The 21,394-nt window shown below is 51.3% G+C and overlaps 1 protein-coding gene across 7 annotated transcripts in view; it reads left to right on the top strand.

Annotated features, from left to right (window-relative positions):
* Dnmt1 (DNA methyltransferase 1) overlaps window positions 1–21,394 on the top strand; it is a 39,378-nt gene that overhangs the window by 14,549 nt on the left and 3,435 nt on the right. For 4 of the 7 annotated variants that reach the window (XM_048342199.1, XM_048342196.1, XM_048342194.1 and 1 more), the window contains 26 exons: window positions 1,031–1,065; window positions 1,468–1,540; window positions 2,135–2,169; window positions 4,917–4,998; window positions 6,741–6,775; window positions 7,290–7,365; window positions 9,766–9,794; window positions 10,246–10,288; window positions 10,386–10,466; window positions 10,544–10,656; window positions 11,520–11,638; window positions 11,746–11,838; window positions 12,238–12,389; window positions 13,162–13,349; window positions 13,522–13,714; window positions 14,057–14,154; window positions 14,253–14,400; window positions 15,087–15,202; window positions 15,381–15,582; window positions 15,662–15,801; window positions 17,324–17,497; window positions 17,960–18,181; window positions 19,675–19,867; window positions 20,593–20,677; window positions 20,868–20,996; window positions 21,092–21,374. In XM_048342199.1, the coding sequence (XP_048198156.1) occupies window positions 1,031–1,065; window positions 1,468–1,540; window positions 2,135–2,169; window positions 4,917–4,998; window positions 6,741–6,775; window positions 7,290–7,365; window positions 9,766–9,794; window positions 10,246–10,288; window positions 10,386–10,466; window positions 10,544–10,656; window positions 11,520–11,638; window positions 11,746–11,838; window positions 12,238–12,389; window positions 13,162–13,349; window positions 13,522–13,714; window positions 14,057–14,154; window positions 14,253–14,400; window positions 15,087–15,202; window positions 15,381–15,582; window positions 15,662–15,801; window positions 17,324–17,497; window positions 17,960–18,181; window positions 19,675–19,867; window positions 20,593–20,677; window positions 20,868–20,996; window positions 21,092–21,374 (3,137 nt within the window). The remainder of the gene's footprint in view (window positions 1–1,030; window positions 1,066–1,467; window positions 1,541–2,134; window positions 2,170–4,916; window positions 4,999–6,740; window positions 6,776–7,289; window positions 7,366–9,765; window positions 9,795–10,245; window positions 10,289–10,385; window positions 10,467–10,543; window positions 10,657–11,519; window positions 11,639–11,745; window positions 11,839–12,237; window positions 12,390–13,161; window positions 13,350–13,521; window positions 13,715–14,056; window positions 14,155–14,252; window positions 14,401–15,086; window positions 15,203–15,380; window positions 15,583–15,661; window positions 15,802–17,323; window positions 17,498–17,959; window positions 18,182–19,674; window positions 19,868–20,592; window positions 20,678–20,867; window positions 20,997–21,091; window positions 21,375–21,394) is intronic. The other 3 variants (XM_048342198.1, XM_048342195.1, XM_048342197.1) reach the window with 3 other exon arrangements.

Here is a 21,394-nt window from a genome sequence, read left to right as displayed (position 1 = left end):
TCTGCGCACGTATTTCAACTTTCTCCTTTAGGTGATACTGGGGTTTGAACTTGTGCGCTCCTTCCCCACTTGCTAGTTGGTGCTCTACTTCTGGACCCATGCCCCCAGCCCAAGAGTGATCTAGCTCTGCACCACAGTGCTTTGTATACTGGGGTTCTGGGAATCTGACCCCAGCAGCTTGCATGTGCTAAGTATGTGCCCCACCACTGAGCTTATGTCTTGGCCTCACCACCATCTGTTGAGATTCACACAGGATCCCCAAGGTCAAAATTCCATTCATTGAGATTCACACAAGACTCCCAAGGTCTTGGGAACTTGGGCACTGATGGCTCAAATCTTTTGAGGATCACTGGTTCGAAGCCAGTCTATGCAGGAAAGGCCATGAAACTGTCTCCAGTTAACTACTAAAAGCCAGGAGTTGAGCTGTGGTTCAAGCTGGTAGAGTGCTAGGCTTGAGCATAAACACTCAGCCAGCACCCAGACCCTGAGTTCAAGTCCCATAACCGACCAAACCCCCCACACCCCCCAAAACCCAAACACGAAAACCCAGGCTGACAGCTTTAGAATACACACACCCCTCTTCTACATGTTCGTAACCACATCATGTGTAGTCCCTGAATAGTTCTTTGATCAGTTCAGACTGGCTTCCTAGTGATTTTCCTTCTGGGGCTGGGAATATGGCCTAGTGGCAACAGTGCTTGCCTTGTTTACACGAAACCCTGGGTTTGATTTCCCAGCACTACATATATAGAAAACGGCCAGAAGTGGCGCTGTGGCTCAAGTGGCAGAGTGCTAACCTTGAGCAAAAAGAAGCCAGGGACAGTGCTCAGGCCCTGAGTCCAAGCCCAACTGGCCAAAAAAGAACCTTCTGATTTTCCTACCTCTGCCGCTTGCTGGGATGAAAGGCATGCACTACTCTGCCCAGCTTCCAGCTTCACTTAAGTTTAACTCGTGCTTTTGGTGTTGATCTTCTTTAAAGTCAATAATTCTCTTCTGTTTTTTCTCCCTCTCTCCTTTCCCCTTTGCCCAGGAGGAGAAGAGGCGTAGAGTTACAGCCATGGAATCGTAAGGATCATTTCATTTCTATTCCTTGTTGTATTTTATTTTTATTGTGAATTTTATCATTTGGGGTATGGAAGTTTTCTGGAAGCTTTGCAAAGTTTGCTAGTGAGGTTCTCCATCTATATTAGGCCTGCTAATGATCTGAATTTGGGGTCAAATTCCTCCCCCCTTTGAGTCCTATAATGTCCCCTTTATTGCAAAGAATGAGTTATGGCCCAGTGGGATTTGTGGTCAGATGCAAGGTGACAGGATGTACTCAGTATGAAATGGCCGCTGTCAATGAGCCCTGAAACTCCTGTGGGGGGCCTGGCCCTGGAAAGGGGGCAGGGCACATTTTCTGGGGGTGACTTGGGGAATGAGTCCACACACAAGTGTGATGAGTGCCTGGTGCTTTGTGTTGTTCAGTGGCGCGGAGATTCCTGTAGCAGAAGCGGAGAGTGCTTCGCCAGGAGCCCTCGGGGACCCGGTCAGCATCAAAGTAAAGCCCGTCACCCCAAGTTCTGCCCACCCCACCTGAGGGTCCTCCATGCCCCCTTTGATTCTTGGAATAAGGGCGGGGGGAAATGACCTTCAGAATGGATGGAAATGGCCTTGACTGGTCAGATGGCCATTCAAGTTCTCTGGTCCTGGTGGCCCTGTTTAGCAAAGTCATCTTTGGTTTTGTTATGTTCTTTTTTGTTCCAATCCTGGGGCCTGAACTCCTCGGCCTCAGCGCTGTCCCTGAGCTTCTTTTTTTCTCAAGGCTAGTGCTCTACCACTTGAGCTGCACCATCATTTTCAGCTTTTTGGTGGTTCATTGAAGAGTTTCACAGCCTTTCCTGCCCAAGCTGGCTTGGAACCATGGTTCTCTCAGATCTCAGCCTCCTGAGTAGCTGGGATGACAGGTGTGAGCCACCGGCACCTGGCATCTAAGACCTTTAATTTCCCATCTCCTCACCCCACCAGAAAAAGGAAAGAGAATTGTGTTTGATGGTAGCCGTCCTGACTGCCAGCAAGACTACAGGGACATTTGGGTCCTGTCTCCATAGGACAGTTTGGCAAGGGAAGAAACTTAACTAATCTTCTCTCCTAGGTGGAGGAGAGCCTCACAAGTCCTGACCAACAACTGTAAGTCTAGTTAACCTCTTTTTGTGGTGTGTGAGTGTGTGTCTGTGTCCACATGCACTCGTGTCAGTCCTAGGGCTTGAACTCGGGGCCTAGGCACTGTCCCTAAACTTTTTTTGCTCAAGCCTAGTGCCCTACCACTTGAGCCACAACTCCATTTCTGGCTTTTTTGGTTCATTGGAGATAAGAGTCTAAGTCTTTCCTGTCCAGGCCAGCTTGGAACCATGATCCTCAGATCTCAGCCTCCTGAGTCACTGGGGTTACAGGCATGTTCCATCAGCTCCTGGCTTAGCAGCTTTGCTTTGTGCTTTGTTGGGGTTCTTCATGCTAACTTTAAGACTTGGGTGGAGCCCAAGCAAGAACTAGTGTGCCAATTCTGACCCTGGCCCACACCCAGGGAAGTAAGGTGTAGCCTGCAGTCTGTGTGCTATCCATCAGGTGCCTCTTATTCTGGAAATGCTGGATAACAAAAACCTTAATGTTCAGAGGAGCTGTAGCTCACACTTGTAAGCTAGCTACTCAGAGGCAGAGATCGGGCGGATTATGGTTCTGAGGCCAGCTGGGGCAAATCTCATGAGACCTCCATCTCAACCAAAAAAGCTGGCTGGACCGGGTCATGCATATCTGACATCCCAGCCACATAAGAGGCTACCAGTGGGAGCACTGCAGACCAAGGTGAGCCTGGGGTGATCGTCCCTGCCTCCACCTCCTGTGTGCTGGGATTACAGGTGTGCACCACTATGCCTGGTTAGAAGTATATTTTTTAAGCCTCTGCTAAAATCAAATTGGCTGAAGCAATATTGGGGCTCTAGGCAGGAAATGGTGGCTCATGCCTGTAGTCCTACTTAGAAAGCTGAGATCTGAGGATCCTGTTGCAAAGCCATCCTCAGCAAGAAAACCTGTGAGACACTTACCTCCATTGCAGCACCAAAGGGCTGGAAGTGGTATTGTGGCTCAAGTGGTAGAGTGCTGGCCATGAGCAAAAAGCTAAGGGACAGGGGCTGGTAATATGGCCTAGTGGTAAGAGTGCTTGCCTTGTATACATGAAGCCCTTGGTTTGATTCCCCAACACTACATATATAGAAAATGGGAAAAAAATATTTTTTTTTAATTTAGAAATTTATTCTGTTTAATCCACAAGCTTTATATAGCTTTAGTTAAAAAAAAAAAAAAAAGAAACAGTGAAACCAAGACACTGTTTCAAAGTTTGGATCCTTCCAACATTCCAAGTACAAAAGCTCTGAAAAAAGTTGTATATACCGGGCTGGGAATATGGCCTAGTGGCAAGAGTGCTTGCCTTGTATACATGAAGCCCTGGGTTCGATTCCCCAGCACCACATATATAGAAAACGGCCAGAAGTGGCGCTGTGGCTCAAGTGGTAGAGTGCTAGCCTTGAGCAAAAAGAAGCCAGGGACAGTGCTCAGGCCCTGAGTCCAAGGCCCAGAACTGGCAAAAACAAAAACAAACAAAAAAAGTTGTATATACCAAATTGGAAGAACAAGACAAAAATATGAATGGAGCCATGACATTCTATGAAATAATTTTTTTTTTTTTTTGGCCAGTCCTAGGCAGTGAACTCAGGGCCTGAGCACTGTCCCTGGCTTCTTTTTTGCTCAAGGCAAGCACTCTGCCACTTGAGCCACAGCACCACCTCTGGCCATTTTCTGTATATGTGGTGCTGAGGAATCGAACCCAGGGCCTCATGTATACAAGGCAAGCACTCTTGCCACTAGGCCATACTCCCAGCCCCTGAAACCAAATTTTTTTTTTTTTTTTTTTTTGGCCAGTCCTGGGGCTTGGACTCAGGGCCTGAGCACTGTCCCTGGCTTCTTTTTGCTCAAGGCTAGCACTCTGCCACTTGAGCCACAGCGCCACTTCTGGCCGTTTTCTATATATGTGGTGCTGGGGAATTGAACCCAGGGCTTCATGTATAGGAGGCAAGCACTCTTGCCACTAGGCCATATTCCCAGCCCAACAAAATTTTTTATAACGGATCCTTCCTGGGACTAGTTAATTGCCTTTACAAAAGAGGGAAAAAAAATCAATCAGAACAGAGTAGAATGAAATTCCAGTGTTCTGAATCAACTTGTTACACATCAATATAAACCCACAGTGTCCTGGCAAACAACATGCTTGCATTTGTCTTATTCTAGAGCTCAAATCCTGATTTTTTCAGCAGAGACTCCACAGGCAACAGGAAAGGTTGTGGCATTAAAATACTCATTTATTAAATTTTTTTAAAAAAGGGGGCTGGGAATATGGCCTAGTGGCAAGAGTGCTTGCCTCGTATACATGAAGCCCTGGGCTCGATTCCTTACCAACACATATATAGAAAATGGCCAGAAGTGGCGCTGTGGCTCAAGAGGTAGAGTGCTAGCCTTGAGCAAAAAGAAGCCAGGGACAGTGCTCAGGCCCTGAGTCCAAGGTCCAGGACTGTCCCAAAAAAAAAAAAAAGTCAGAAGTGGCGCTATGGCTCAAGTGATAGAGTGTTAGCCTTGAGCAAAAAGAAGCCAGGGACAGTGCTCGGACCATGAGTTCAAGGATCAGGTCTGGCCAAAAATGTAAAGCTAGGGGATAGCACCCAGGTCCTGAGTTCAAGACCCAGTTTGGCACAAAAACAACCTCAAAACACTAGTACCACACTAGTACTAGGGTGATCTCTATGATTGGGTTGGAACATGAGAAAGGCCTGGGGACTTCCTGGGAAGAAGATGTGTCCCTTACTGCCACATGTTCTTGGTTTCTGCAGAACGCCTAAATTGGAGGAGCCAGACAGAGATGCGAGCCCAGGAGCAGCTGCACAAATAGACGAAGATGAGAAGTGTATAAAGGTGGAGGCTTTGTTCTCCCTTCCCTCTGCGTTATAGAGACTCTCACTTGATGGGGAGGGGCAAGGCTGGGTTCTGGGTTCAAATCTAGCCCACCTACTGTGGGACAGTTCTAGACTTAGTTAACCTGATGTCCCTTGGGGACACTGGGGGGGTGTCCTGTGTGCCTGTGCCCACCCGCACCTCGTGGACATTGTCCCCCTGTGGTTGGTCAGCTAGGGCTCGCCGCCTCAGTACCTCAGGGGTGCGCTCTCTTGTGTTCTCTGCTGGCCATCGGCCTCCCACTTGGCTAAGGGACAGTGCTTAAGGCTGCTAGTGGTTTTTGCAAGGGGCTTCCTGGCAGGGCCAAGGGAGTGTGTTTAAAGCTAGAGTCATTCCTATATTATGGGGCAGGACTTGTCTAGCTCTTTCCATGTAGGGTGAAGAGAGGTTCATTGTATGTAAATGATCTCTGCAGATGTCCCCTCCATCAGGAGCATTTGAGGGACAGGGCCAGGCCTCAGGGGACTGGGTCAAGGGTGGACATTGCATGCCGAGGGCTTGGGCGCAGAGGCTGGGCTAGGATTGCACCACACCTGGCCTTGTGGTCTTTCAGGATGGTAGCTTGTAGAGAACAGAGCCTGAGGGCTCATCCAGGGTTCTGAGCCTCCCCTGGGGGCTCTGTCCACAGCTGGCACATCTGGGGCATTGACACAGCTGGTGAAGTTCTGGCTCTTGGTAGAGGACTATGAGGATTGATCTTGGCCTTTTGCCTACTATTGACGTTAATTTCATAAACTATAATTTGTTGTTGGTTGTGGGAATTGATCTCAGAGCCTAGTCACTGTCTCTGAGCTGTTTTGCTCAAGGCGAGTGCTCTACCACTTGAGCCATAGCTCTACTTCCTGTTTTCTGGTGGTTATTTGGAGATAAGAGTCTCATGATCTCTTTTGCCCTGGCTGGCTTCAACCTGTTTTCCCCAGATCTCAGCCTTCAGAGTGGATAGGATTACAGAGGTGTGCCACCAGCTTCTGGCTCCAGTCAGATTTGTTGCTTTAGGAAGATAAATTACTGATCCATTTTTTTTTTCCCCTTTTCCCCCCAGTTCTGCGGTTTGAGCTCTGAGTCTGCATGTTGTCCTTGAGCTCTTTTGCTCAAGCTAACAATCTACCTCTTGAGCCACAGCTCCACTTCTGGCTTTTTGGTAGAGATATGAATCTTTTTTTTTTTAATTGGTGTGGGGCTTGAACTCAGGTCCTGGGTGCTGTCCCTCTTTTGCTCAAGGCTATACTACTCTACCACTTGAGCCACGGCACCACTTTCAGCCTTTTCTAACTAGTTGTTGGAGCTAAGATTCTCCTGCTCAGACTGGCTTTGAACCACAGTCCTCAAATCTCAACCTTCTGAGTAGCTAGGATTACAGGTGTGAGCCACTGGCGCCCAGTGAATCCTAACAGACTTCGTCCCCTGGCTAGCCTCGAACTGTGATCCTCAGATGTGACTTCTCCATAACCAGGATTAGATAGGAGCCACCAGTGCCCAGCTCCGAAGGTTTTAAAGCATTTCTTGGCAGTGCTGGGGATCGTGAAAGGTTCTTGCTGCTGCATGTTGGTTTGCAGACCTAATGGAGGGCACTTGGGGAGCCTGGTGCCTTCCTGGGGCTCCCAGGCCTATGCTGCCCTAGCTCTCAGCTCTTTGCCACATCCCTGCTGTCTCGGAAGCTAACCTCTTCCTCTGGTCTCCACCTCCCTCCTTTTCCATGGCAGGATGAAAAGAGGCCTAGGAGTCTACTCAGGGACATGTAAGTGACTGGGGTGCTGTGTTTTGTGTTCTGGAAATGTGGGGTAATGGTTTTCCGGGAACAGGGCTGGCCTGAAGCAGGACTGAGCCATATTCTATGCCTGCTTTCCCTCCACCTCTGCTTAATTGTGAGTGCCACAACCCGACTTCGCCCTCTTTTCTCCACATCTGGGAGCTGGGGCTCCCACAGATATTTTGAGGGGTGCAGTTATAAGCCTTGGGCTTGACTTGGCTTGCTTGGCTGACTTTCTACCACTTGAGCCATACCACCAGTCTCTAGCATTTTGCTGGTTATTTTGGGAGGTGAAGTCTCAACTTTCCTGCCCTAGCCTGGCTTTGAACTTCCATCCTCAAGAGCTCAGCCTTTTGGGTAGCTTGGATTACAGACGTGAGCCATCCTTGCCTGCCCAGCTAGTTGCATTGCTTTTGATAGTGAGATAGTTATGTCATTTTGGATCCAAGATGGCATCAAGTTTTTCCCAGCTAACATTTTAAGTATTTGCTCACTTGGGCAGAACTCCCAGACGGAAAATGAGACCCGAAAAGCGATCCACTCCAACCACTCCTGCCTCAAGAGCCACATGTGACAGGGTAAGGCATCACGTTTGATTCTCTCTTTTTTTTTTTTTGGTTGGCCAGTCCTGGGCCTTGGACTCAGGGCCTGAGCACCTTCCCTGGCTTCTTCCCGCTTAAGGCTAGCACTCTGCCATCTGAGCCACAGCGCCCCTTCTGGCCGTTTTCCATATATGTGGTGCTGGGGAATCGAACTGAGAGCTTCATGTGAAGGAGGCAAGCGCCATATTCCCAGCCCCCTCTTTTTTTTTTTTTTTTAAATCTTGGCAGCACAGGAATCGAGGCAGCACTCGGGGCTTTTGGATTTGATAGACAAGTGCTCTGCTACTTAAACCACACATGCCCAGCCCTTTGTGTTTTCTCTTCAGATAAGAGAGCCCTGCCTAGTTTCTGACCTCCCTGCCTTCCAGGTAGCTGGGATTACAGACATGCACCACTGTGCATGGCTTCACCTGACTTGGCTTTGAATGGAGCCTTACACGAGATCTAGATCAATGTCTACAGTTAAGCGTTTTAACCTAGGAACATGTTCTAGGAAATATGTTTTACGTGAACTTACTGCTTTTGACTGGCTTCTACACAGGACAGTGAATGTGAATATCACATGAATGTCACGTTGTCATCTGTGTGGGCTCATTGTTGTCGCAAACACTGTTAGGTAGTCCAGATCTCTAGCTTGTGCAAGGTGGTCTTATTTTCTGTTCTCAGTTTTACCTGATCTTGCCCTCTTCAGTTCTGTCTCTTAGGTCCTGGGCAAAGTGGTGGGGTTGGGGGTGAGTTTTTTTTTTTTTTTTTTTTTTGATCAGTCCTGGGGCCTGAGCACTGTCCCTGGCTTCTTCTTGCTCAAGGCTAGCACTCTGCCACTTGAGCCACAGCACCACTTCTGGCCATTTTCTGTATATGTGGTGCTGGGGAATCGAACCCAGGGCCTCATGTATATGAGGCAGGCACTCTTGCCACTAGGCCATATCCCCAGCCCAGGGGGTGAGTATTTTTTAGAGAACTTTGGAGGTGATTAGTTTCCTCAGGAGACCCCAGGTATTGCTGGTGCGTTAAGATGGCTCCCAGCCTTACCTGCCATCCACCTGATCTGCTCACCTGCCTGATCTTTGCTTCTTCCTTGATTGTATTCGTTTCTGTAGGACCCCAGGGCCTTTGCACATGCTAAGCAAATCCTCTTACCACTGAGCTCCACACAGCCCTCATTAATTCCTCAATTTTCTGAGACTATCCATTAGAATTATTCTGTTTCATTATTGTGTGTGTGGGGGGGGTTGACTGGAATCTAGTCTCCTCCACCAGCTCCCATCCCTCACTACCCACCTTAGGTTTGCCCTACGGCTACCAGATCCACGACTGTCTTCACAGTAGAGTGCCACCCCTCCAGCTGTGGTTTGCTTGCACTCTGCTTTGTCTGAGATCACTGTTAATGTCACTGTCCCTGTGCACTATAGGTATGCCCAGGCCATTTCTCCACAATTCACAATGCCAAAGATCCGCTTGGCAAATGGCATCCTGGTGACTGTTTCTCTTCCGAGGCCCATGTGGCCCCAGATAGCTGTCCCTTCTTTTTCTGTACTGGGGATGTTCCTTGTGAGTGTCACAGCTGTTGGGGCCACACTGATATGGCCTTCAGGGTCCCTGTATCAATTTGAGACATTGGGGCCTAGGGTTTGCACAGCCATCATTAGTAGGGTGCCCCTCGGTCTCTGCCAGCCTTCCTCACCCTCTCTTTTTCTAAAGAGAACACTTACTTTGGGGCTGGGAATATGGCCTAGTGGCAAGAGTACTTGCCTCATATACATGAAGCCCTGGGTTCGATTCCCCAGCACCACATATATAGAAAATGGCCAGAAGTGGCGCTGTGGCTCAAGTGGTAGAGTGCTATCCTTGAGCAAAAAGAAGCCAGAGACAGTGCTCAGGCCCTGAGTTCAAGCCCCAGGACTGGCAAAAAAAAAAAAAAAAAACCCAAAAAAACAAAAAGAGAACACTTACTTTCAACTGGCTTCCTCTGAACTTTCATTTTTTGTGGTCCTGGGGTTTGAACTCGGAGCCTCATACTTGCTAGGCAGGTGGTCTATACCATCTGAGCCATGCCCCTTGTATGAGCCACCTGTGCCCTGCACTCCTTGTAAAACTCCTAAGGAGGTATTGGGTCATAAAACCTGTTTTTGAGATTGGATCTTGCCTATATACCAGACTCCCCTGGACTCTGTCTTCCTCCTGCCTCCGCTTTCTGAGTCCTGCGATTACAGGCATGTGATACCATGTCCCATTTGAGTATCAAATGTATGGTGGTAGGATTGTTGGTGCTGGGTCAGATCCCACCTCTTGGCAGTCTTGCTATTTGTACTGATCACATCGGATTTCTTTGTTTAGATGCAGAGTACTTAACCTATTATTCCTCTTTTCCTCTAGGATGAGAAAAGAAGCAAAACCAAAGAAATGTAAGAATTTAATTTTTATTGTTTTGTGCCAATACTGATGCTTGAACTTGGGGCTTGGGTGCCATCCCTTCATTTTTTTCCCCCACTCATAGCTGGCACTCTGCCACTTGAACCATACCTCCATTTCCAGCTTTTTGGCTGACTTTTAATTGAGATCCTCAGCTCTCAACTTACCAAGTAGCTAGGATTATAGGCACGAGCCACTGGCTTACTATTTTTTTGTACAACGCAGGTCATACATGTCTGATCTTTGTAGAAAGAAAGATGAAGTGATTTTCTTGAAGTGCTGGAGTGTGTGGCCTGAGGCCCAGGCACCTCCAGGAGCCCCCTGGGTGGTCAGGGCCACGTGGACCTCATCTGTCCTCAAGGAGGGATGGGGCAGGGCAGGCAACTGGACTGCCAGGGTCAGTGACACAATTCCGAGTTGATAAACAACTTTGTGTTTTCCCAGATGTGAGAAAGACATCGGGAGCAAAGCAATGCTGAGCCACAAGGTAAACACATGCGTGAGGAAGGAAGCTTGGGGGGATGGTGAGCATTGTGCATGTGCCCCGCTGCCTGACACCCCTGCTCTCCTGTTCCCACCCCCAGCCACAGGAGCCCAGGTGTTCTGAGTGTGGGCAGTACCTGGACGATGCAGACCTCAAGTATGAGCAGCACCCCCATGATGCTGTAAGTGCCAGCTCTCTTGTCCTCCCTTGGGTTTACTCTCCAGTACCTCTGCTCAACCTGGGCCCTGTGTCCCTCAGGTGGAGGAGCCGCAGATGTTGACCAGTGAGAAGCTCTCCATCTTTGATGATACCACTGAAACTGGCTTCGAGAGCTATGAGGCTTTACCCCAGCACAAGCTGACTTGTTTCAGGTAAACCACATCCACACGGGTGTGAAAGCCGGCTGAAGCCATGGCAGGTGGGAAAGCAGTCGCTCCCACAGCCCTGGCCCGGCCACGCCCCAGCTGCCTGCCCCTTGTGTGCCAGCTGCTTTCCCCCAGCACCGCTGCCACAACCTGGTGTGAGGGGCGCCATCTTGGCGGCTGTAATTTGACACTTTGGAACCATTGCAAACCTTGCCCAGGTTGCCATTTTCTATATATGTGGTGCTGGGGAATCTAACCCAGGGCCTCATGTATACGAGGCAAGCTCTCTTGCCACTAGGCCATATCCCCAGCCCATGTCAGGGTTTTCTGTGTGTATGTGTGTGTGCGCCAATTCTAGAGCTTAAACTCAGGGCCTGGGCCCTGTGCCTGATCTCCTTTTGCTCAAGGCTAGAACTCTACCACATGAACCACAGCTCCCCTCCCAGCTTTTCTGGTGTTTATTGGAGAGGAGTTTCCCAGACTTCCCTTCCCCAGGCTAGCTGGGAGCCGGCCCCCTTCTGGGTATCTAATTGGCCTGAAGTAGTTTCATATCACACTCCTCACAGAGCTAGTCTTATCGCAGGGTCGCACCTCACTATCAGCCCCCTGTCTTGGCCTTGGCCACCTGCCCACATGAGGTATTGCCACATGGCCCCTGCCATGCTTCTTGTGCTTGCATGGAGAAGCAATTGCTTCCCCACCTGCCATGGCTCCAGCCAGCTTTCAGAACCTGCCGGCCATTGCTGAGGTAGCCCAGCAAGCGGGCCTTTGTGGAAGCCGGTGCCCAGCATGGGACTGGGGGTCCCTGTGCACGTGGGGGCCCACCGAAGCGGCTCAGCTAGTGAAAGCTTCCCTGTTGCTCAATCTAGTGTGTATTGCAAGCGTGGCCACCTGTGCCCCATCGACAATGGCCTGATCGAGAAGAACGTGGAACTCTTTTTTTCTGGTTCAGCCAAGGCAATCTATGAGGACAACCCATCTCCTGAAGGTACATGGAAAGTCCCAGAAGGAATCTTGGGGGCCCAAGGTTTCCAAACCAACCAAGCTGAGGAAAATACTCCGTGCTTATGTCCGTTCCCTTTTCTGTGCTCACAGGCGGTGTGAATGGCAAACATCTGGGCCCCATCAACGAGTGGTGGATCACGGGTTTCGATGGCGGGGAGAATGTGCTCATGGGCTTCAGTACCGGTAATGGAACAGTTGGGATCCTTGGGGGGGGGGGGACCTGGGGTGATGCCGTATGACCCAGGCTCCCCTAGTGGGTATGAGTGGCCTTGGCACTGACCCTCATGTTTTATGAAGTAGATCAAAGTTGAGCTTGGTAGCTCACACCTGTAATCCAAGCTCCTCAGAAGGCTGAGATCTGAGGATCACAGTTAAAAGCCAGACCCCTCAGGAGAGTCAGAGACTTGAGTCTGCAATTAATCAGCAGAAAGGTGGAGATGGAGCTGGTGTTCAAGGGGTAGAGCGGCAGCTTTGAGTGGAAGAAGCTCAAGGACAGTGCCCAGGCCCTGAATTCAAGCCCTAGGACTGGCACCAAAAAAAGAAAAATGGCAGATGCTGTTGCTAATAGCTGTGTTCCTTTAGCGTTTGCTGAATACATCCTCATGGAGCCCAGCCCTGAGTACGCCCCGATATTTGGGCAGATGAGGGAAAAAGTGTACATCAGCAAGATCGTGGTGGAATTCCTCCTGGGAAACCCGGACGCCATGTATGAAGACCTCATCAATAAGATTGAGGTGAGGGCACCCCTGCCCGCCATGCTATCCCCCACAAGCCAGCAAAAAGCTGGAAGTGGTGGTGTGGCTCAAGTGGTAGAGCACCAGCCTTGAGCAAAGAAACTACAGGACAAGGCCCAGGTGCTGAGTTCCAGCCCCAGCACTACCCCCCCACCCTGCCCTCCTAAAAAAATAAGTAATTAAATAAAGGTAAGCCTGTCACATGCCTATAATCTTAGGTACTCAAGTGGGTAAGGATCAAGAGTTAAAAGCCACCCTTGCCAGGAAATGTCCTTAATACTCCCATCTCCAACTAATGACCAAAATGCTTGACTCAAATGGTAGAGCACCAGGCCAAAACAACAAAACTGAGAAAGACTTTAAGGCCTCCATTCATTCACCAGGACAAACATACACGTAAAACATAAGAGAAAGATGTTTTTTGTTTCTGTTTCCACTACTTGTAGAGGGAGCTCAGGGCCTTTGTCCATGCCAGGCAAACTATTCTATCACTGAGCTGCATGCTCAACTCTTTGTGTTTTTTATTTTTACCTTTTAAAAATTCCTGCCCAGGGCTAGGAATATGGCCTAGTGGTAGAGTGCTTGCCTCGAAGCCCTGGGCTCGATTCCTCACCAACACATATATAGAAAATGGCCAGAAGTGGCGCTGTGGCTCAAGTGGCAGAGTGTTAGCTAGCCTTGAGCAAAAAAGAAGCCAGGGACAGTGCTCAGGCCCTGAGTTTAAGGCCCAGGACTGGCAAAAAAAAATAAAAATAAAAATTCTTGCCCAAAGACCACAGTGCCGCCGCCTAACCTGAACCTGAACCACTTCACGGAGGACTCACTCCTCCGCCACGCACAGTTCGTGGTGGGACAGCTGGAGAGCTACGATCGGGCCAAGGACACGGATGAGGAGCCCATCTACCTGAGCCCCTGCATGCGGGCGCTCATCAAACTGTGTGGCGTGACGCTGGGACAGAGGTAGGGACCCCCACAGCTGGGAAGGCCACAGGCATCCTCCATAAGCCGGGCACTAGTGGCTCTTGCCTGTCATCCTAGCTGCTCAGGAGACTGAGATCTGAGGATTGCGGTTCAAAGCCAGCCCAGGCAGGAAAGTCTGTGCCCCTCACATGAGTCACTCCCTCTGCCACAGGCGAGCTGTGAGCAGCCGTTCCTCAAGAACCCCTGTCAAGGACAAGGACAAGGGCCCCACAAAGGCCACCACCACCAAGCTGGTCTACCAGATCTTCGACACCTTCTTTGCGGAACAGATCGAAAAGGACGAGAAGGCTGACAGGGAGGACAAGGAGAATAATTCCAAACGCCGCCGCTGTGGTGTCTGTGAGGTAGCCCTCCCGGCCCCCAAGCCTAAGGCCTTGAGTTCAATTACAAAAGTACAACCAGGTGCTTGTATATGCCTGTTATCCTAGCTGCTGAGGTGACAGATCTGAGGCTCAAGACTCAAATCCAGCTTGGGCAGGGAAAACCCATGAGAGAATCTCCACTTGTCAGCAAAAAGCTGGAAGTGGAGGTGTGGCCTTCATGACACACCACCACTCCATGGGAAAGGGAAGGGATAGCGCCCAGCCCTCTTGAGTTCAAGCCCCACTATAGCACGTGTGCACATGCATACACACACACAGAAAACCGCACCAAGAATGACCATTTACTTGAATTGATCTTTGAAGGTTTGCCAGCAACCTGAGTGTGGCAAGTGCAGGGCGTGCAAGGACATGGTGAAGTTTGGCGGGAGTGGGCGGAGCAAGCAGGCGTGTGTGCAGCGCAGGTAGGTGTCGCGTGCCCCCTGGTGGCCGGGAAGCAGAGCATAGGCCCCTGGCCCTGCAGCGGAGGTGCTGTATGGTGGATGCATTTTCCTCCCCACAGGTGTCCCAACCTGGCCATGAAGGAGGCCGAAGAAGATGAGGAGGTGGATGACAACATCCCGGAAATGCCATCTCCCAAGAAGATGCACCAGGCAAAGAAAAAGAAGCAGAACAAGGCGCGGATCTCCTGGGTTGGGCCGGCCATCAAGGTAAGGTTGCTCAGGGACTGTGGGGACAGCTAGATCTCTTTTCTTTTTGTTCCAGCCCTGGGGCGTGAACTCAGGACCTGCCTGCTCGCTGTCCCGGAGCTGCTTTTGCTGAATGCTAGTACTCTTTAACGCTTTGAGCTACAGCTCCACCTCCAGCTTTTTGGTTCATTAGAGATAAGACTGTCTTAGACTTTCCCTGCCCAGGCTGGCCTCGAACCACAATCCTCAGATTGCAGCCTCCTGAGTAGCTAAGATAATTGGCATGAGCCCCAAGCACCCAGCAGCTCTTCTAGATGAAATCGTAGTAATAAAATTGTAATCATGTTACTATGGAGAAGAGCTTGGTAAAAGCCCAGATCTTGGCACCGAGGCTCCAGCAAGTGGTATCCAAACCTCTGAGCCATCATTTTTATTTTAAACTTTATTATTTTTTTTAAACTGGTACTGGGGCTTGAGTTCAAGCCTTCACACGTTCTGGCGTAGCTTGTTTTGATCGTAGCTGGCAGTCTTCACCACTTGAGCCATACCTCTAGTTTTCTGTGTTGGCTTCAAACCTTGATCCTCAGCTCTTGCTGTAAGTTGCAAGGGATTATATGTGAGCCACTGGAGCCTGGCTTTCCAGCACGTTTTTACATGAAGTTAGGGACCATTGCACTAGGTCCGCTCCCCAATATCCCCTGCTTTAGGTTGAAGGGAAGAAGACTTTCTACCAAAAGGTGTGCATCGACGAGGAGACCCTGGAGGTGGGCGACTGTGTCTCCGTCATCCCTGATGATTCCTCCAAGCCTCTCTACCTCGCGAGGTGCGTTGTCCTTCTACTTCTGCAGGTGCCTGTAGTGTCAGAACCACATCCAAACACCTGTGCAGGGCAAGGTGGCTCACACCTGTAATCCCAGCTGCTCAGGAGGCTGAGAGTTGAGGATCATGGGGCTAGGAAAGTGTCGACTCTGCACACCTGCTGTCCTGTCCCTGGCCTGCAGGGTCGCAGCGCTGTGGGAAGATGGCAGTGGGAAGATGTTCCACGCGCACTGGTTCTGTGCTGGCTCGGACACAGTGCTGGGCGCCACGTCAGACCCGTGGGAGCTGTTCCTGGTGGACGAGTGCGAGGACATGCAGCTGTCCTACGTCCACAGCAAGGTCACCGTCCTCTACAAGGCGCCCTCGCCCAACTGGGCCATGGAGGTGAACACGTGTGGCCTGGCCCGCCCCACCGCCCTGGGCTCCCGGGCTCCTGGCTAATGTCGACGCCTTGTCTCCCAAGGGAGGCCTGGAGCCCGAGGACATGTTGCTGGGTGAAGCCAGCGATGGCAAGACCTACTTCTACCAGCTGTGGTACGATCAGGACTACGCCAGGTTCGAGTCCCCACCCAAGATGCAGCCCACCGAGGACAACAAGCACAAGTGAGCCTCCGCCCTCAGGCCCCCACTTGAGCTTCCCACCCCCCATGTCCTCTGCTGACCATGGGGCCAGCTGGACTTGGTGGACAGGAGACGTCATTGCGGAGTGTGTGTGTACCTTCTATTCCCCCCTCACCTGGCTTGCTTATGCTTATGGCTGGTGACCTACCACCTGAGCCGTGCCTTCACTTGCGGCATTTGGCTGGTGAGTTAGAGGTGGCTGATTGGGACAGCACTGGGCCTCTGCCCTTCGCATGCTGAGCAGCCAGGATGGCAGGCAGGCGTGTGCTGCCCATGTCCAGCATCAGGAAGAACATGAGACAGATCGCTCAGGTGGGAGCTCCGTGGGTCAGGGGGTCTTCCTGCTTCAGCTTCCCATGTAGCTGGTTCTACAGGTGTGCTCTACCATACCCAGCTTTATGGCTGGGTTTTTTGTTGTTGTTTTGGTTTTTTGTAAGATACTAGTTTGAACTTAGGCCTTTCACCTTCAGCCCTTCTTGCTCTAGTTTTTTGTTGCTGTTGTTTACAGGGCTTGAACTTGGGTCCTGGGTACTCTCTGAGCTCTTTTGCTTAAGGCAAGTGCTCTGCTACTTTGAGCCACAGCACCACTTCCAGTTTTTTGTTGGTTCATTGGAGATAAGAGTCTCATGGAGGTTTCTGCCCAGGCTGGCTTTGAACCTCGATACTCAGATCTGTCTCCTGAGTAGCTGGGATTACAGGTAGCATTACTGGTACCCTGCTCTCTAGTCATTTTTCAGATAGTTTTATATTTCTGGGCCAGGTTGGCCTAGGCCAGTCTTCTTCTTCTTTTTTTTTTTTTTTTTGCCAGTCCTGGAGCTTGGACTCAAGGGCCTGAGCACTGTCCCTGGTTTCTTTTTGCTCAATGCTACCATTCTACCACTTGAGCTACAGCACCACTTCCGGCTTTTTCTGCCTATGTGGTGACGGGGAATCGAACCCAGGGCCTCATGTATACGAGGCAAGCTCTCTCGCCACTAGGCCATATCCCCAGCCTTTTTTTTTTTTTTTTTTTTTTGGCCAGTCCTGGGCCTTGGACTCAGGGCCTGAGCACTGTCCTGGCTTCTTTTTGCTCAAGGCTAGCACTCTACCACTTGAGCTACAGCTCCACTTCCGGCTTTTTCTGCCTATGTGGTGCTGAGGAATCGAACCCCAGCTTCATGTATACAAGGCGAGCACTCCACCACTAAGCCACATTCCTAGCCCCTAGGCTAGTCTTTCACCTCCACTTTCCGTGTGGCTGCATGTACCACCGAGCTTGGCCTCACTCTTCATTCTTGAGGTTGAGGCATGGCGTTTGTCTGTAGCCTGGGCTGGCCTCTGCCTCTCCCACACTGGGGTTACAGGGGTGAGGCACCATACTGGGCTCTTCTCAGCCACAATCCTATGGATGGCTTGAGTGGGGCTGGCTTGTTTTCTTTGTTCTGTGTCTGGGTATTTTGGGGGGGGGGCATGGTCTTCTGGTGGGCTGTCTTCCATGCCTTGTGTCTGTCCGTCCTTCCTTCAGGTTCTGCGTGAGCTGTGCCCGGATGGCGGAGATGCGACAGAAGGAGATTCCCCGGGTTCTGGAGCAGGTGGACGAAGTGGACAACCGAATCTTCTACAGCTCAGCCACCAAGAATAGTGTTGTGTACCGCGTGGGTGACGGTGTGTACCTGCCCCCAGAGGCCTTCACGTTCAAGTGAGTCTCCTTTGTTCCCTGGCCAGTGAGCCTTCACCCTGTTCCATGCCCCTCAAACTTCCTGTACCCTTCAAACTGCACATGAGCTCTGCATTGAATATATGGCGATGTAGCCAGCGGGTGAGGGCTGTTCATGCCAGGCTGCCAGCTGCCCAATGCTGCCACAAAGTATGGAAGCTGAGCATTGTGATCACGCCTGTAATCCCTACTCCATAGGCTGAGATCTAAGGATTGAGAGTTCAAAGCTAGCAAGAAAGTCTTGAGACTCATCTCCAGTGAACCACCAAAAAGCTCAGCTGTGGAGTTGTGGCTCAAGTGCTAGAGTGCCCGCCTTGAGTGAAAAATCCCAGGGACAGTACTCGGTCCCTGAGTTCAAATCCCAGGAGTGGCACGCACGTGCGCGCGCGCACACACACAGCACAGCCTCAGGCTTACCTGTGGCTGGCTGCTGCTTCTCCACAGCATCAAGCTGTCCAGCCCCGTGAAGCGGCCAAAGAAGGAGCCGGTGGATGAGCTCCTGTACCCTGAGCACTACCGGAAGTACTCGGACTACATTAAAGGCAGCAACCTGGATGCGCCCGAGCCCTACCGCATTGGCCGTATTAAGGAGATCTTCTGCGCCAAGAAGAGCAATGGCAAACCCAATGAGGCGGACATCAAGATCCGCGTGAACAAGTTCTACAGGTAGGTGGGTGGCCTCTTCCAGAACGTTCTACCAAGGCTGGTTTTCTAGTCTTGGTGGTTTAGAAGCAGAAATGGGCACAGGATGACTCCATTCTTCCCGTCACCCCCACTGACAAATGTGATTCTTTTTTTTTTTTTTTTTTTTGCCAGTGCTGGGGGTTGAACTCAGGGCCTGAGCACTGTCCCTGGCTTCTTTTTGCTCAAGGCTAGCACTCTACCACTTGAGCCCCAGTGCCGCTTCCGGCTTTTTCTGTGTATGTAGTGCTGGGAATCAAACCCAGGGCTTTGTGCATGCTAGGCAAGCACTCTACTGCTGAGCCACATTCTTAGCCCAACCCATGTGTTCTTAGACTCCATCACGTGCACTAGGAGGCAAGGTGGGGTGAGGCACGCCTGTCATCCCAGCTCTGGGTTCATGTTAGCTTGTGCACAAATGTCAGACCCTATGTAAGGGCCAGAGACGGGGTTCAAGTGGCAGAGCAAGTGCCTAGCAAGCACAAGGCCCAGAGTTCAAGAACCCGGTGCGACCAAAAACAAATCTGCAGAGTTCTTGCAAATATATCTTTTTTTTGTTAGTTATGAGGCTTGAACTCAGGGCCTGGGCGCTGTCCCTTGAGCCCTTTTTGCTCAAGGTTACTGCTTTACCACTTTTTTTTTTTTTTTTGGCCAGTCCTGGGCCTTGGACTCAGGGCCTGAGCACTGTCCCTGGATTCTTTTTGCTCAAGGCTAGCACTCTGCCACTTGAGCCACAGCGCCACTTCTGGCCGTTTTCTAGATATGTGGTGCTGGAGATTTGAACCCAGGGTTTCATGTATACAAGTCGAGCTCTCTTGCCACTAGGCCATATTCCCAGCCCCTGCTTTACCACTTTGAGCCATAGCGCCTCTTTTCTGGTGGTGCCTTGGAGGTAAGATCCTCACAGAATTTCCAGCTATGGTTGGCTTTGACCCACAGTCCTCAGATCTCACTGAGTAGCTGGGATTCCAGGTGTGAGCCACCATACCCGGCCTGCACTTTATTTTTTTTTAAATATAACTTTGGTTCCCATTAAATTTTTATTTATTTATTTATTTATTTTTGCCAGTCCTGGGCCTTGGACTCAGGGCCTGAGCACTGTCCCTGGCTTCCTTTTTGCTCAAGGCTAGCGCTCTGCCACTTGAGCCACAGCGCCACTTCTGGCCATTTTCTGTATATGTGGTGCTGGGGACTTGAACCCAGGGCCTCATGTATACGAGGCAAGCACTCTTGCCACTAGGCCATATCCCCAGCCCCCCGGCCTGCACTTTAAACTCAATGGCTCCCATTGCATAGCCAAGTCACATAGCACTTGAAGCCCAGCCCCTCAAGATCTTAAATACATGCCAACCTCCCAGTGTACCCCCAGACTTGGAAACACTTCCAATGCCCGTCCTTGGGGCAAAGGGGGTACTGTGGGCTGTAATTCTTGGGAACCCCCAGAGAGATTTCCCTCACCAAGTGTCTTCCGCCCACAGGCCGGAGAACACACACAAATCCACGCCGGCCAGCTACCATGCAGACATCAACCTGTTGTACTGGAGCGACGAGGAGGCGGTGGTGGACTTCCAGGCAGCGCAGGGCCGCTGCTCCGTGGAGTACGGGGAGGACCTGCCCGAGTGTGTGCAGGACTACTCGGCCCGCGGGCCAGACCGCTTCTACTTCCTTGAGGTGTGGCCAGCACAGCCAGCCGGCCCAGTCCCCAAATTGCATCCAACTTGGGCCCGGGTAGTCTGGCTTTCCAAGAAAACAGCTAGCGCAGGCACCAGTAGCACATCCTTATAATCCCAGCTGCCCCAGAGGCTGAGACTGGAGGATAAAAACAAAAGTCCATGAGACTCTGACTCATCTTCAAAAAGCTGCAAGTGGAGCTGTGGTTCAAGTGATAGCTTTTTTCGCTCATGGCTGGTCCTCTAAGGGACAGGCCCAGGTCTTGAGTTCAAGTCCCAGGACTAACACACTCAAAGAGAAACAGGTTGTTGGCAACCATGAACGTGGGGAGTGGGATTCAGTTTGGCTTTATTCGCAGTGTGGTTAAAAATGCATTACATTGGTGGCTAATTAGCGATGACTCCAGAGACAAGTTGGCTAACTTTTTTATCGGTCATGGGGCCTGAACTCAGAGCCTGGGCGCTGGCTCTGAGCTCTTTTGCTCAAGGCTAGCGCTGTACCTCTTTGAGCCACAGTGCCACTTCCGAGGAGTGGTTCATGGGAGATAAGAGTCTCGCAAGACTTTTTCTGCCTATGCTGGCTTCGAACTGCCACTCTTCCACTCTGCGCAGCTGGGTTACAGGTGTGAGCCACTGGTGCCCAGCCCAAATGAACGTGTTGCCTAGTGTGGGGGGCGGGAACACAGGGCTGCTCTCCCGCGTAGCCCAACAGAGGCTCTCTTTTAGGCCTACAATGCCAAGAGCAAAAGCTTCGAAGACCCCCCAAACCATGCCCGCAGCCCTGGGAATAAAGGGAAAGGCAAAGGCAAAGGTAAGACATTTTCCCGCCTTGTTGAGTATTGGGGTGCAGAGGTGCACCCCGGGAGCCTTGTGTGAGTTCTTCAGGGCTCTCTTGTTTTAAACCAGCCTGCCTCCCGCCCTGGGCTAGCTGGGCATGGGGCTGCAAGTCCCACTTCCCGGCATCCAGTGAGCTCTGCATTGTTGCTCTCTGCCCTGTCCAGGGAGAAGCAAAGCCAAGTCACCAGCCCCGGAGCCCAGTGAGCAGGAGGCCATGGCCAAGCTGCCCAAACTGCGCACGCTTGATGTGTTTTCGGGCTGCGGAGGCTTATCCGAGGGATTCCACCAGGCCGGTAGGGGCCAGCGGGGGTCCTTCAAGAGGTGGTTTTCACTTGGGGGTGGCCAGGACCCCTCCTGATCCCCATGCCCTCTCGCTCCCCACCTGCAGGCATCTCGGAGACGCTGTGGGCCATCGAGATGTGGGAGCCCGCGGCGCAGGCATTCCGCCTCAACAACCCCGCATCCACCGTGTTCACTGAGGACTGCAACGTGCTGCTCAAGCTGGTCATGGCCGGCGAGGTGGCCAACTCTCTGGGCCAGCGGCTGCCCCAGAAGGGCGACGTGGAGATGCTGTGCGGCGGGCCGCCCTGCCAGGGCTTCAGCGGCATGAACCGCTTCAACTCCCGCACCTACTCTAAGTTCAAGAACTCCCTGGTAGTCTCCTTCCTCAGGTAGCCACAGGTCCAGGGGT

The sequence above is a fragment of the Perognathus longimembris genome, chromosome 3 (genome assembly GCF_023159225.1).
Source record: "Perognathus longimembris pacificus isolate PPM17 chromosome 3, ASM2315922v1, whole genome shotgun sequence".
Classification (NCBI taxonomy): Eukaryota; Metazoa; Chordata; class Mammalia; order Rodentia; family Heteromyidae; genus Perognathus; species Perognathus longimembris.
The sequence above is the reverse complement of the archived record's forward strand: the minus strand, read 5'-3'. Positions and strand labels throughout refer to the sequence as shown.